At 46.3% G+C, this 14,707-nt stretch overlaps 1 protein-coding gene across 1 annotated transcript; it reads right to left on the bottom strand.

The window, feature by feature from the left end:
• Window positions 1–14,094: 14,094 nt before the first annotated feature.
• Window positions 14,095–14,505, bottom strand: LOC124683952 (protein GLUTAMINE DUMPER 6-like). The gene has a single exon (XM_047218367.1). The coding sequence runs from the start codon at window positions 14,503–14,505 to the stop codon at window positions 14,095–14,097; it is 411 nt and encodes a 136-aa protein (XP_047074323.1).
• Between the last annotated feature and the right edge of the window lie 202 nt (window positions 14,506–14,707).

Raw genomic sequence — 14,707 nt, 5'->3', positions numbered from 1 at the left:
CTTGCACTACAGAGTGGTTTCAATTTCTGTGTGTCTCATAAAGACGGAATATTCTTTCAGTGGGAGGCGACGTTCCCGTCGACAGCGAGGCGCCTGTGGTGACTTCGTCAATTTCAAGATCCAATCCGCCGGCTCGGTCATTCGGAGGTGCTCATAGGGGTAGGGTGTGCGTGTGTGCGTTCATAGGGGTGAGTGTATGCGCGTGTATGTGAGCGCCTGCGTTTGTATTGTGTTTCTCAAAAAAAAAAAATCTTCTCGTTTTCTCTGTGGCTGCTGTGAGTGGGAGACTGCGACCGACGGAGGTGCGCTTTTTGTAGGCGGCGAGCGGGCACGAGAAAAGAAACCGCGGCTGCTGCCACGTGGACTATGCATGCATGCATGCATGAGTGAGGTGGAAACGAGGCGCGGAGGCTCGAGAGCGGCAAGTGTTATAAATCGGCCGACACGTCTGTGCACCGGCAGAGATCGCCGGAGATCAGCTCCGCGCGCGCGAGAGTGAAGAGATTCACTGAACCTGGCCAAAACGGCTTTTCTGGTTGCATATGACGTCAGAAAAATGTATAATATGTCAAAATGATCATCTCAAAAAGCTACCCGGTTGCCAATTTTTTAGATTCTCAATAGTCTAAATGGAAAAATGAAAGCAGTAAAATTTAAATTTTTGCCAGAAATTCAAGATTATATATTTTTTTAAAAATAAATTAATAATTTCATCCTACATAAAAATTATTATTACTTAACCATTGATGTTTATTTAAATAATGTTTTTAAATTTAAAATAATAAAGAGTTGTGATATCATCATGGTCTAAGGGTTAACATCAGGGGCGGAGCTCCCAGTAGAGCAAGGTAGGGCGGCCGCCCTACCTTGATTTTCAGCAAAAAACTACATATATATAGGTATTTGTCAGTGTATATTCGAGGTACAGCAGTTTCAGCTCGTTTCAGGAAATAAACGAAGAGAAGTACATAAACTGGGCTGGTTTCCAATTGACTCGGCCGAACTGGGTCTGATGGGCCGCTCGCGGGGAGCCACGACTGGGCGAGCGCACAAGGCCCTGAAGCCACCACGATCGTTGGTTCTGTTTCTACGCCATCGTTCGCTAGTCCTTGAACCCCTGGTCGCTCGATCGCGATCGCCGATCGGACCTCTTCTTCGCCACGCACCGACGCCATCGCGTGATTCGTGAACTCTTCTCCGGTTCCCCCACCAAAAACAGCGAGGCGATGTGCTGCTCTTGTGCTGGAGCCTCGAGGACTACTGCTCTTGTGCTGGAGCCTCGAGGACTACTGTTGGCTGCTGCCTACTGGAGAGAACGGAGCAGCGGCGAACGCTCAGGCCAGGCCGGCATCCGGACTTCCGGAGTAGATCGCCGATCGAGTACAGATGGATAGAAAAATGAAAGGACTGCAGCTGCAAACATGGGAGGTACAATGTTTTTGACTATGTAATGATTTCATATTTTCATTATTGGATGCGGATAATGGGGTTTGAAGTTATGAATTGTGAACTAGGTAAATTGGCAAATACTCACAGAACTGAATACTCATGTCTTAATGTTGTGGATTGCAGATAGAAAAAGATATTTTATGCCACTTGCTAGTCGCACCATCTCTAATTCACCAAGTACCCATGAATCTGATGGAAATGAAATTGTTATGGAAGATCAAGAGTCTTGATCTTGGTGAAATTAAAAAAGATATTCAAAGCGAAGGTAGAGCTTTGCCATTGCCTCGAACTTCTAGAAGACATTAAACCTTCATTACGGTATGCTCGTAGGTTATACTTATATTTGAATATGTTTTTATTACCATAGTACCATTGACTATGCTTAACAACATATGAAATATTATTGTGTCAAGACCATTTTTTTTTGTCAATTTTTTTTGTTATAAAGTTCGCCCGACCTTAAAAATTTTTCGTCCTTCGCCACTGGTTAACATGATTGATATAGTAGTATTATCAACAATGTTTTGTTTCTTTCATGGAAGCTCAACCAAAAGTAACGAAGATGTTATGCGTGCTATGGAGTAGTGTGAGGTTGGGTGACCAAATTGGGAAGTTTACCATGAGTGACCTAAGATTAAGTGTAGTTTGAGTTAAAATAATCCATGTGAGATATTAAAAACATTTGTAAAAAACATTTAAAAAGTTTGAAGCTAACGGACGGCGTGGCCTGCGCCGACGGCTTCCAGCCGTCGGCGCCTTCCACCATTCCTGTAGTGATATAAATTTTTAGAACTTTTAAAACACTAATATATATATATATATATATATATATATATATATATATATATATATGGGAAATAGCCACATGACTTGGTGCATAGCTGTGCACACCCCCCAAACCGTTGATCTACACCATTGTTGATATAGAGAGCATGCATGTGGGCTGAAGATTCCAACGCCGGCAGGATTTTCCGTCACACCAAGAGCAAGTCTCATGCAACGTCTTAACCAACACATGCATGCCTTTAACCGAAACAAAAGAACACACACATTGTTGCATGAGAAACCAAACAGCTCACCACATGTGATACCACAGGAGTTGTGGAGGGATGGTCCAACAAGCAAGAGTCTCCACATACTAAGCTAGGTAGGCAATAAAACCTAGGAAATCCATGCGCTGTGTTTAGAGGCATATAGGTGATTGTTTGATACAAAAAATGATTTTTTTATCTTGGATGATACAAGCAGTTACACAAGCAATTTTTCAGACATTCTGTGTTATATATTGTTACGGCATGTCCCGCCACTATTTTTTGAAAACAGAATCGAACAAACATACTGTGGGAAGCAGGTGATCGCCCTGGACTCAAGGACTAGTCTAGCACATGGGTTGTTAAGTTATGTTGCGTTGCGACACACACGAAATAATAAAGCTGCAAGCCCATCCCATTTTGGAGGATCGATGCATGTGTGTGTTGGAGTAGGTTTAGTTGTGGAGCAATGCCTTTACACGATACAACGTGGAACCATCGCGGTATCTCAAATGTATTTGTGTGCTTTTCCAAACGCAACACACACAATCCAGAGTTAGCAAACAATCAGCCCAAATACGGAAACTCGGAGTTGCTTGTCGCCGCTGCTCCTTGCCGCCGTGCTCCTCCTCTCCGCCGCGCTGCTCTGCTCGGGCCACCCGCCGGGCTGCCCCGTCCCGCTGCCGACGCAGACGGCGGACAACAACCCACGGCTGCAGCGCGCGTTCGTGGCCCTGCAGGCGCTGAAGAAGGCCATCATCGACGACCCGAACCTGACGGAGGGCTGGTGCGACCCCGACGTGTGCGCCTACTTCGGCGTGTTCTGCACGCTGTCCCTCGACGATCCCTGCGCGCGCACCGTGGCCGGCGTGGACCTCAACCACGGCGACCTCGCCGGCACGCTCCGTTCGAGCTCGGCCTCCTCATTGACATCGCCGTCCTCCACCTCAACTCCAACCGCTTCACGGGTTGCCTGCCCGACTCCCTCCCCAAGGCCGAGCCTCCTCTACCACCGACTCCGGTGGCGCCCGGCCCTCACCTGCAACCGTGGGAGGCCGGCGGAACTTTGTGCCTCACCTCCCAGCCGAAGGAGCCCGGCGGCCTTTCCGTCCCACCATCCCTTTGCGTGGTGGTCGATGGCCACCCGCTGGTGTGGTGCTAGGCGCGGAGGTGGGCGAACAACCTCGACCTGGAAGCTCTGGCGCGGGAGTGGAACCCCTGCGATGAGAGCGCACGGTGCGGTAGGGGCGAGACCGCGCGATGCATGAGCACATGGCCGGATGGATTTCACCCCGATCCTCCTTGTGTGTTGCACTATTGCTAGCCATCCAAGTTGGTTTCCTTTTGTTACCTTTTTTTTTGTTACTGCTAGCACGAATTGGGTTCTTTTTCCTGGTTCTCGATATCACTTCCCTCTGCTCCTCTGAAATTTTAGTGATTATTTTTCTTGTTCCGATGTTTCGTTCTTGGTGAGTTTTTTCTACATGTTGATCTGCGTGGTGGAAGATGCACGCGGGGATAGTCATCTCGCAATTTCTTTGTCAAGTTCGTGGATCTAGATGGATGGACATGGTTATATTTTTTTATTTGTTGTTCATTGTCTAGAGGCGTATGGTGTATCTGCTCCAGGCCTAAAGTGTACTGCAGCACAAGCATGTTCTTGCTTTGATTGCCTTGATTTCTTGCAACTTACTTGTCATTTTCTTGCCCAAGATTTGGGAGGACGTGATTGGGTTGCTAGTTGGGATCTCTCAGCAGATTTTCTTTGGTTTGTGATATCATGAGTCTTCCGATGGGTTCGATTTAGGTGCAGATTTCCCACCGCTGTCCACAGAGGTTGCTGCTCCAGCCCGGCATCCCGACAGCCTGCCGATTCCAGCCATCTCGGCCGCCGCTCCAGGTCGCATGTGCGGGAACCAGGAGTTGAAGTGGTTACCGGCCGCGAACATGGATGGTCGTCATGTGAGTCACAGACTGAGGCGGAGTTGAGAAGAGGACTCTGCCATCCCGGGGGCTCCAGAAGACATCGTCGGGAGGAAGAAGAATCCGGAGCGGAGATTAGCAGAGGATTATAGTTTTCTTCTTACAATTTTGGTTCCGATTTGTGCGTAATCCTACGGTGTTTTCAAAATTTGTTGCTGACAATGAAATAACAAATTATTCTTGTTCCTTATGGCATTCTTAATATGGAGCATTTGGATATATTGATACTGATTCAGTTTAAAGCCAAGCGATATTTAGCATTTAGGTACCAAAATTTCTTCAGAGTTGCTTAGGATGAAGATGAATACATGATTATCCTGGTTGCCAGAATAAATAGTCATATTTTTTCCTTTGCTTTCGTCCGACCCCGAGAAGAAATATCCAGGAGGGATCTGGCATGTATGTCTAACATAGTGATTTTAGAGATACTTGTGCCATCTAAAGCATGGATCCAAAGGGTTCCTTCAGCTGGATGTTACTGCAAATTGCAAAGAATTGTTCATTGGCAGGGCACCTTGTGTGGCAACATGCAGAAAACTTGATTCACTTCCGTACTCGTGATGTTGTTGCTGAGTCATGCTAGTGTTCAAAATTGTTTCAATTTACACGAGTTTGCTTTGGTCCCTCTGCACCATTTTTTCGTATGTTTGTGGGAGGCCAACCCAAGAAAAATGTATTTGTCGTTTTGAAAGCAGCAGGATGCCATGCAACCTGATAAAGTCGGCAGCCAGTGCTTCCATCCACCATGAGGTCGCACCACGGTTTGGTTTCCTCTACTCGGGCAAGGTCAGTAGAATGGGGATGGGATCAGAACGTGCGTCCTCTCCATCTGCATATATATAGGTTTAAGTAGCTGCAGCGTATGCTAGCGAAAATGTCCCAAGTTCACTGACAAAATTACTCTATACTGTCCAGCGGTCAAAAAAACATCTCGGTCCCCCTGTTCTTACAAGTAAGACCATCTTTCAGGCCAGTGTTGCGAGGCTAAGCAGATGCAACAATGCCACTAAATCTATGTACGCTATGACAGGCAGGTGAACACGCGTGGTGCTCAAGGACTATCATAGCAGATGTATGCTAAGTTAGGCAGCGTTGTGACATAGCAACACAACCAGCTCACTCGCGTGTTGTGGCGGATCGATGCACATGAACAATAAACTGGCAAAAAAAACTCACTACATCCATACAGAGAAGCATCACGACGCAAAACAAAATTCAGCCAGAATAAGGAGTGTAGGCTCTTGTGAGCCAGAATAAGGAGTGTAGGCTAGAATAAGGAGTGTAGGCTCTTGTCACATGTTTTCTCTTGCCCAGCAATGACATGCACATGATTCAAACATCAGGATTTCTACACATGGTGCTTTTGCTCAGCTATGCTAGCCGTTGGCTGCCTTCAGCTCCACGAGTTTGCCTGCCACTAGTGCCAGTGCATGCGTCAGGACGGCAAAAACTAACAGCGTTATCTCATCACAACTAACAAGGGAGCCAATCTACTATTTTCAGCATGCATGCTCCCTATATCCAACGGCGGTCGGCCTATGCACAGCTAGCCATGCGGTTAGAAAATCCGCGTCGATATATATATATATATATATATATATATATATATATAAATCCTAGAAGTTCAAAAATTGGAAAAGATTTTAAAAATTCTAAAATTTCAAAAAATCTAAAATTTACAAAATCTAGAATTTAAAAATCCAAACAATTTTTTTTGTGGCGCCCGACATTTCTGTGGCGCATATCAGAAATATGTATTTCTGTGGCGCATACATCAATATGCCCTATAAAAAGCCTTAATTCTGTGGCGCATAAATGCGCCACAAAATTCCAACAAATCAGTGGAGCATTTTTTTATGCGTCACCGAAATATTTTTGTGGAGCACGCCTTTTAAATGCGCCATGGAATCGATTTCTATCTAGCTATAAGCATTTTCCTAGTAGTGAAAGAGGGGAAATGGTGGCGGGGGATTTTTCGGCCAGGCGCGACGGTGTAAATAGAGACCGAGTTTCAGCGGGAGGTCAGAGAATTTCTCCCTCGGGATTGTCCCGTATGCGCGCGAGTTCCCACCATCTCTCGCTTGCACGAGCTCGGCACAAAATTTCCCCCACGAGCGCAATAAGAGCTTGGCTCGTCAGAAACGTCCGAATCGAGTGTGTCTCCTCGTGCATACATAATCTACGGTGCTTTTAAGATCGTGCGAAACAGAAAGGTGGAAAAAGGTGAGGGTCCAAAACTGCCAATTCATGCGTGAGCACAGCCAGGAAACCACTTCGGACCCTTCATTTTCATCTTGGCCGCATCCAGTTGGAGATAATTAAACATTCGCTGCGCGCTTGCTCCGTGTCGTACATGCATGCATACAAAGAACACGTACATACACGAGCCGTGCTTCCCACTCCATGCTTTCCTTTCCATGCCACGAGCGGCTGCTGCTGCATGCACGAGCTAAAATCAAACTCTTCAAACGCTATCCGACAGGGTATGGTATGGAACTTGCGTGCGCCGCCGGGAAGCAAGCCGCCCGCTAGATGTAGCTATCCACGATCACGCATTGCTTTGCTAGCTAGCGTCGGACATATCTCCAGGCTTTGGGCTGATGCAAAGAGACAGAGGGAGACACATGGCTGGAGGGGGCAGAAAAAGTGGTTGCACGAATCGGACTTCTATATGGCGCGACCTGGGGTCGTCGTTGAGCTGACGCCTGACGATCGTGCTAAAGCCATCGCCATTTTCGACACCTGGTCATTTTTGACGATCGGGCCACTATACAAACCCGTAATCAGTGCGGGACACATCATCATTTGCATCACACAAGAAAACTCACATGGTACCAAAACGGTTAGTCTCATGACGCCAATCCTAGGTTTATAACCATTTCTGCATCACGCACCGTTCTCGGGGACAATCTCCCCGGGGAACGACACCTGGTCTCGATAAAAAATAGGATCAGTTCTTTAGTTTTTTTTCCATATTTTTTTAGATCCATTTAGCTTCAAATAAAATCACGTCATCTCCGCTGCATCAAGCCGAACTACAATGAGTCGAACCACAACATGAGAGACATCAACATCATCCACACGCAGGCGGTGCGGAACACTATTTCTTTGACTTCTTAGATGCAGCATATCATCAACATCATCGTCACCACAAGGGACACCTTACAACGACGTATGATTGCCAACGGAGATGCTGGTTCAACATTGCCGACACATTATCGTCAAGGTCTACATCAGCATGGCCATCATCAACAAAGCAACCTCGTGAGCACGCCATTGCCGCTACATCGCCCACAAGGATGGACATGTGGCCTCTAAGATGCGACACAACATCGATGACGGTATCGACCACGTTCGATGTAGAGCAACTGCATCGACAAACCATCATCATTATTGTGATAACCCCTACATGGCGCGCACGGTTTTTGGAAAAACCGTTGTGTGTTATAAGCTTTTCCGATGTTGGCAAAACTGGGAATGCCACCTACAACCGCGTCCTCTAACATCTGCAAGACGCCCCGGAATGCATCCTCTGGCATCCGCAAGGTTCCTCTTCCACGACTACAGCTCTGTCCAAAAAAATTGCGCATTTTTTTGCGCCTCCAGCAATTACGGCTACACGGACTATGAGGAATTACATCCACCATGAATACCACGACCACAACTACATCATCGGCTACTTCGACATTGACATCAGGATACGTCTACAGCGACACGTCAGCAACAGTTCCAGTCCACAACATGCATGTATGCACTTGAGTCAATGACACTCCCACTGTGACTGCGGGGGGAAATATGAGAGACATGGAAGGCACCGAAAGGGGACGAAGTTTAGAGGAGTTTTGATTACAAGAGGATGTTAGGATTATATCTTTGTAACGGAATATGCTAGTAGCATACAACATATTTCGATATCTAGTCAATTCCCTTAATTGAGTCAATCCGTGTAATTGTGTGTTCCCAAACATAATCTACTGGGCTGACTATATAAACACGTAACAGCGCCGGACAAAAACTAACAGTTGTAATATATATCTTATACTATATTGATCAAATTTACAACTTAGAAATACGCGCAAGCTCTATGAACCAGGATAAAGAGAGTAGCTAATTAGTTATCCTTCGGTGATGATGGCTCGCTAATGGTTTATTATATGGCCTTGCCAAAGGTAAATCTGGAGTGGGGGAATTATTAACGTCACTTTAGCTTTTCCAACCGGATTAGCATCACTTTAACAACAGTTAATGATCAAATTAATAGTCTGACATTCAGCGGAAAAGAGAGTTAATCAGGCCCACCATTCTCGAAGAAAGAAGAATTAAGCCGGATTCGTTGCACTGCTATGGTAGATTATCCGTGGATGCGTCCGGCTCTTAGATTATCCAAGAGTTAACTCAACGTGGTTTGTTTGATTCCATCGTCGCTTCATCGGTGAAAGGGAATGGGCCAATGGGGTGACACCCTGACAGGAACACAACAATGATAAATAATGTCTAAGCATGACATATTTACTCCAATAAGAAACGGAAAGAGAGGGGAAAGGTCTCCAAGCAGATTATGCGAGACATGTAGTTGACGATATAAGGAGACGAGATCTCTGATTTACGCTGAAGCATATGTTCATGTGGTTCATACAATCATACATCTCAACCTATATATCCTCTCAAAAGAAATAAAAAGCAGCCGTACGTGTACAACAGCTCCAGCCTTTTCAACTACTACTAGTGGCGACGGCAGAAAAATAGAAGATCGGAGTGCTAAATAATTCGATTCGCAACAGGATGCTGCACTGCCCAGGGTGCCTACTGAAAAAATATTTGAGAAATCCATGGATGGATTGTCGCGTCGGTTGAGTCGAAGGGAGCCGGCCCCTCTTAGTGCCGATCTTGGACAAATTCAATCATGAAGCGTCACCGTCAAGATGATTCGGCGATGGGCGCGCGGCGGCTCGACGGGCACTACAAACGCGCACACACAGAGAGAGAATAATGGTCAAATACTAAGAGCAGGATTACCACGGCTTCGATCGGCTCCAGTAGTCCAGTTGGGTACAGTTTTGACGTGATAGATTTGGCTGAAGCCAGCTGATGGATCGAGAGCAGCTAGCTTCGCTTTGGGTGATGCGGCGATGGTGGTTTTGGTTGGTGATGTGATGTGATGTGTCCGTGTTAGGCATCCACCCCACCGGGTCTCTCTTCCTGCGAAACGCATGGCCGCAACTGGAAGAGAGTGACGAGAGGCAACCGGAAATGTCCGTTGCATCTGCCGAAACCATTCTCTCATGTTTCACGTTGCGATCGTGCAGATACATGGCTTTGCTGAAAGGTGTTTATTGTCTTCCTGTTTCCTTAACAGGCTGCATAGTTAGTGCCGCATGATTTTTTTTTGATTGTTCAGAATGAAGTATGCCACTCATCGTCGAAGTGAGTACATGATGTCGTTTAAAACATGTTTTTCACTGAACTGTCTGAACACAGCCGCCAGATCAGATGTGGTGATCTCTCGTCAGACACTGGCAATGCGATTAGTGGCGGCATGAGTTTGTTACGGATGTGATGCCCACACACACTAGTCGATCGGCTGGTCCAACAAGACCGGTTTTATTTGTGCCTCTGTTTTCTTAAAGATTTATTTCGTGAGCGCCAAAAAGGATTGATTTTTTTTTCGGTTTGATAATTGTTTCTTGCAGTTTTCCCCATTCGTGTCTTCTTGTAATTTTGTGTTTACTTTTCATAATCATAATTAGTTACGAAAAACGTAGACAAAATTATATAGGCATAAACATTCTTCATTCGATGTTTTACTTCTACTATTTATGATTTGTATTTTTTCTCGTTAGTTAGCACATAAGGATTGCTTGTAAGATACATAAACATTTATTGCATACACATGAATACGTATTTTCCGTGCCATGAACATTTAGGATTCTATGAGCATATATTTATTTTCACATTTAAGAACAAACTTTGGGGGAATGCATGAATATTGTTTTTCCACTATAAAAACATTTACTATGACATTCAGTCATTCACTAACATTTCTTGTTTACAGCACAACATATTAACGATTTACTGCTTGTCAAACTATTCATTAAAGTTAGGACAAGGATTTTGTGCACATGGGAGTCAGTGCTCCTTCATTTTTGAATTTTTGAAAATTTCAGATTCTCATATTTCTCTGCTTTCAAGAATTGTGACCTTAAATATGTAGATAGATGTGTACACGAGGATTGGAATCAAAAAAGTCTCGTCAAAAAATACGTTATATTTTGGGAGATGCAAAAAAGACAAATTTCTGACAGTAAACTGACAAAATATACGTACTATTGTACTACTATTTATAGTCAAAAATTTGTCTTTTTTGTATTTTTCAAAATACAAAGTATTTTTTAATGGGACTTTTTTGACTACACTCCTCGTGTCTAAATCTATCCACATATTTAATGCCATAATTTTTGAAAACATAAAAGAGCGAGATTTTGAACATTTTCAAAAATTCAAAAGTCCAAGGAGCACATGTGCTCATGTGCACATGGTACTTTCCGTTAAAGTTAGCCAAAAAAAATTCAGATCTATATTAAAAAGGATAAAAGAAAGAAAATACTCCCGGTGGGCCGCCCCAAAATGAGGCCCATCTAGAAATTTTCATGGCACATGCCATTGTTTGTCGTATAATACAAGCTGCCAAACATGACTCCCACAGAAAACAATGTAGGAGGGCCCTAGCGGGAGTGGTGTTTTGGAACATGGGAGCATATGCTCCCTATATTTTGAAATGCATCTTATACATATTTTAAAGTTCAAAAAAATTGAAACAAAAAATTCACACGTAAATCTTCACGTGCTACGCGCTCACAAAGTTGTTTCATAAAAAATGAACTTATCATGTGACGTGTGTAAAAAAGACAAAATTCAGTGCTGAAAACAATGCTTTTCACAGGATAAGTTTTCTCTTTTTCACATAGGCCACAAAAATATTATTTTTTCGTGAAACTTGAGGCATACACATATATTATGGAGATGTACATGTAGAATTTTTTGTCAAAATTTTTCCACACTTCAAAATATGTTTTGTTGGTAGAGGGAGCATACGCACCCGGGAGCCGAATTGAATTTCCGGGCCCTAGCAGTTTTAAATATCAAGGAATACCGCTGCCACAAAGAGGCACATCTTCTAGGCTAGGTGTCCTTTTATCTCCGTCCATTCCCCACTGCCATCGAGGGTCCATGCCCTCACCCATGCCTCCGCTACTCACCCCCCTCCTCCCCGGACAGAGATCAGGTGACAATTCATAGGCATGTCACCGATGAACAGTGCTGTGACATGCAATCATGTTCTGATCGTTGGATTAAAAACAGATGACCAGATGAACATGAACAGTAGGCGCTACAGGGACAATATACAGGGCATCGCTACAGGGGACAAATCTACAGTGCATCGCTACAGTACATCTGCTACAGGTCATCTACAGTGCATCGCTACAGTCTTGCTCTTGTCTATTCATTTTCGATCCAACGGCCTATGGCATGTCACCTGATCTCTGTCCCTCCTCCCCCTCTGCACCGGTTCCAAGATGAGGCTTGCTCTTCTTCCTTCTCCCTAATAACCTGCTGGGATGTCCTTGGTTTTGGTTTCTTTCTCTTCAGCTTGATTGGCTTGTTTTCCCATGGTTTCCCTGTTGTTTGTTTTCGTGGCACAATCTATGTGTTGGCGCGGGACAATTTGGGCGACCTGGGGTTCAAGAGATCACGGGATCAAGCGATTTGGGGATTAGGAGACCAGGCGACCTGGTGCTCTTGATGGTTAGTGGATCAGGCGAGCTGGGGCTCAGGAGACCTAGGGATCTGAACGACCATGAGATTGGTGTGGAAGTTCTGCCTAGGACGGAGATAAAAGCTGGGTGCGGGTGGATGAGTCGTTATTAACTTGGCTATGTTCTTGTGTTTTACTCAGAAAGATAGCTCTTCGATGATTTACACTGTTTTGAGATTTGGGATCCATGAAAGCTCAAGCCTTAATAATTAAATTTTGGTTGGAAATTTTTTGCTAAGAGAAGACATATGTGATACACCCTTATATTTTCTAAGAGATGATCTCTTAGCTAAGCGAAGGCAATTTTTTTTATCTCTTCATTCTCTCTCCTCTAACTAATAAAAAAAATTGACGTGACATCTCTAAAGAAAGACTGATATCACGTACGTGCCCTAATCTGTTATACTCGCCAAGTACACCGTTTTGGTATGTTCGCGTTTAAAGACAAGACACATTTGTGTACAATTGCAGTTCTCTGTTTTGTTCATACAACGCGTATATACTGTGAGCGATTCAGATTTCGGAGGCATATAACATGTTTCTGCTGGTCTTGTCACGGCAGTTTGTGTACGATTTCAGTTCTGTGTTTTGTTCATACGGGGCATACTGTCAGCGATCTAGATTTCAGATGCATATAAGTATAACAGGTTTATTTCTGCTTGTCTGGCCAGGGCCCAGCCGTCCAGGGCTGTATGTATATATAAGAGCATCTCCACCGGTAGCCCCAAATAGGGGCCAGCAGGGCGCCGGCATCTTCGTTTGGGAGACGCCATCACATCATCCTCTATTTGGGGATGCTCCCACATCGGCGCCCCCAAAACGGCGGTCCCGATAGATTTTGAAATTTAAAATGATATTTAAAAACTGAAATTCATAGAAAATTCATACAAAGTAGCTCGAATTTAAACATAACTAAAACTTAATTCTATCTACTGGCCGTTGGTTGGGCCGCTCAACGGCCCTGCTTCGTCGTCGTTCTTCGCCATTCGCGCCTGCGACCGTGCCCGCTTCTCCTCCCTTGCTCGCGCATCTGGTGGTGGAGCATGGCGGCCGACGTCGCGGGAGCTTGCCGGCGGTGCTGTCCCTGCGCTTCCAGCCTTTCCCGAAAAGCGGCGATCTCGGCGCGCCTCGCCACTTGGCGGGCGAAGGCCTCGTAGTGCCGATGAGCGTTGAGTTGTGCGAGTCTCTGTCGCTCCGCCTCCATGAGGCGGCGTCCCACCTCCTCCGTGGCCGCTCGCGTGCGCGAGATCTCGCTGACAAGACACCCACACCCGCGAAAACCATCGTTCCGCGAGGCGCCGGCGCGCCCGATTCGCGCCCTTGACGAAGGGGCCGGCACGGGAATGCCGGTTATTCTATTGGGCTCAAAAAATGACCGGCGCCGTTTGGGGCGCGCCGGTGCGAGCCCAAAACGACGCCGACCCCCAAATCGCTATCGGGACCGCCCGTGGAGATGCTCTAAGTTTCAACATGGCACTATGGCAGTGGGAGTAGGTATATACGTACACCAGCCCTGTGCCGGCGAGGGCCCAGGGCGCTTTGTCACTTCTCACAATCTAGAGCTACTAGCCACGAATCAACCATCCCAGCTGAAAGGTGCGCAAATTTGAAGCGAAAATTGACCGAGAAGGGTTGGAGGTCAGCCAAGCACGCATCATTATGCATTAACTCTAGAAGATGCAAGTAAAAAACTTCATTCGCTCTCACGACCACAGATCGCCACATACCTGCTTCCTAGTACACTACGTTCAAAGAAAATCCTAGAAATCCGACGAACAAAATTGGTCCCGCGTCCCGCAGGGGCACACGGGTGCGCGCCTACGCGGCGCCCGCCTTGCGCTGCTCGTCGGATTCTACGGCGGCGGCGAAAGCGAAGGGCCTGGCGCTGGCGATGAAGGACGGCATGTTGTCACCGGCCATGATGACGACGACCTTGGGCTCCCGGTCGAGCGGGGCCATCACCATCCCCCGGGCCGACTCCGACTCTGCGGTGCCGCTCCCCCGCCGTGACGCGCCGGTCGACGGCTTGCGGCGCGTGCAGAAGAGCATGAGGAGCGCCAACGCGATGAGGCCCATCATGAGCGCGAAGCCGAGGAACAGATACGGCGTGGGCGTCCTCCACAGCTCCGTGTGCGCGTGGGCGGCGTGTCCGGCCGCGGATGAAGCCGCCGCTTGGTCGCCGCCGCCGACGCCCACCAGCGCCGCCGCGGCTTCTCTCACCGGCCTCATAATGGATGAATCACACGGATTGGTTGATCCTTGTCGCTCTGTTTTCTTTCTCTCTGCGTGGCTTGCTTGCACTAGAGAGTGGTTTTAATTTCTTCTCGTTTTCTCTGTGGCTGCTGTTCTGTGAGTGGGAGACTGCGACCGAGGAGAGGGACGCCTTTTATAGGCTTGGATTCGGTTTAGTAGTTTGGATGCGTGTTGGGCA

Source organism: Lolium rigidum, chromosome 1, assembly GCF_022539505.1.
Source record: "Lolium rigidum isolate FL_2022 chromosome 1, APGP_CSIRO_Lrig_0.1, whole genome shotgun sequence".
NCBI classification, from domain to species: domain Eukaryota; kingdom Viridiplantae; phylum Streptophyta; class Magnoliopsida; order Poales; family Poaceae; genus Lolium; species Lolium rigidum.
Note: the sequence above shows the minus strand (reverse complement) of the source record. Positions and strands in the feature narration are given on the sequence as shown.

Excerpts from the sequence above, each read along its gene's own strand:
- LOC124683952 (XM_047218367.1), bottom strand. The coding sequence starts at position 14,505 with ATGAGGCCGGTGAGAGAAGCCGCGGCGGCGCTGGTGGGCGTCGGCGGC.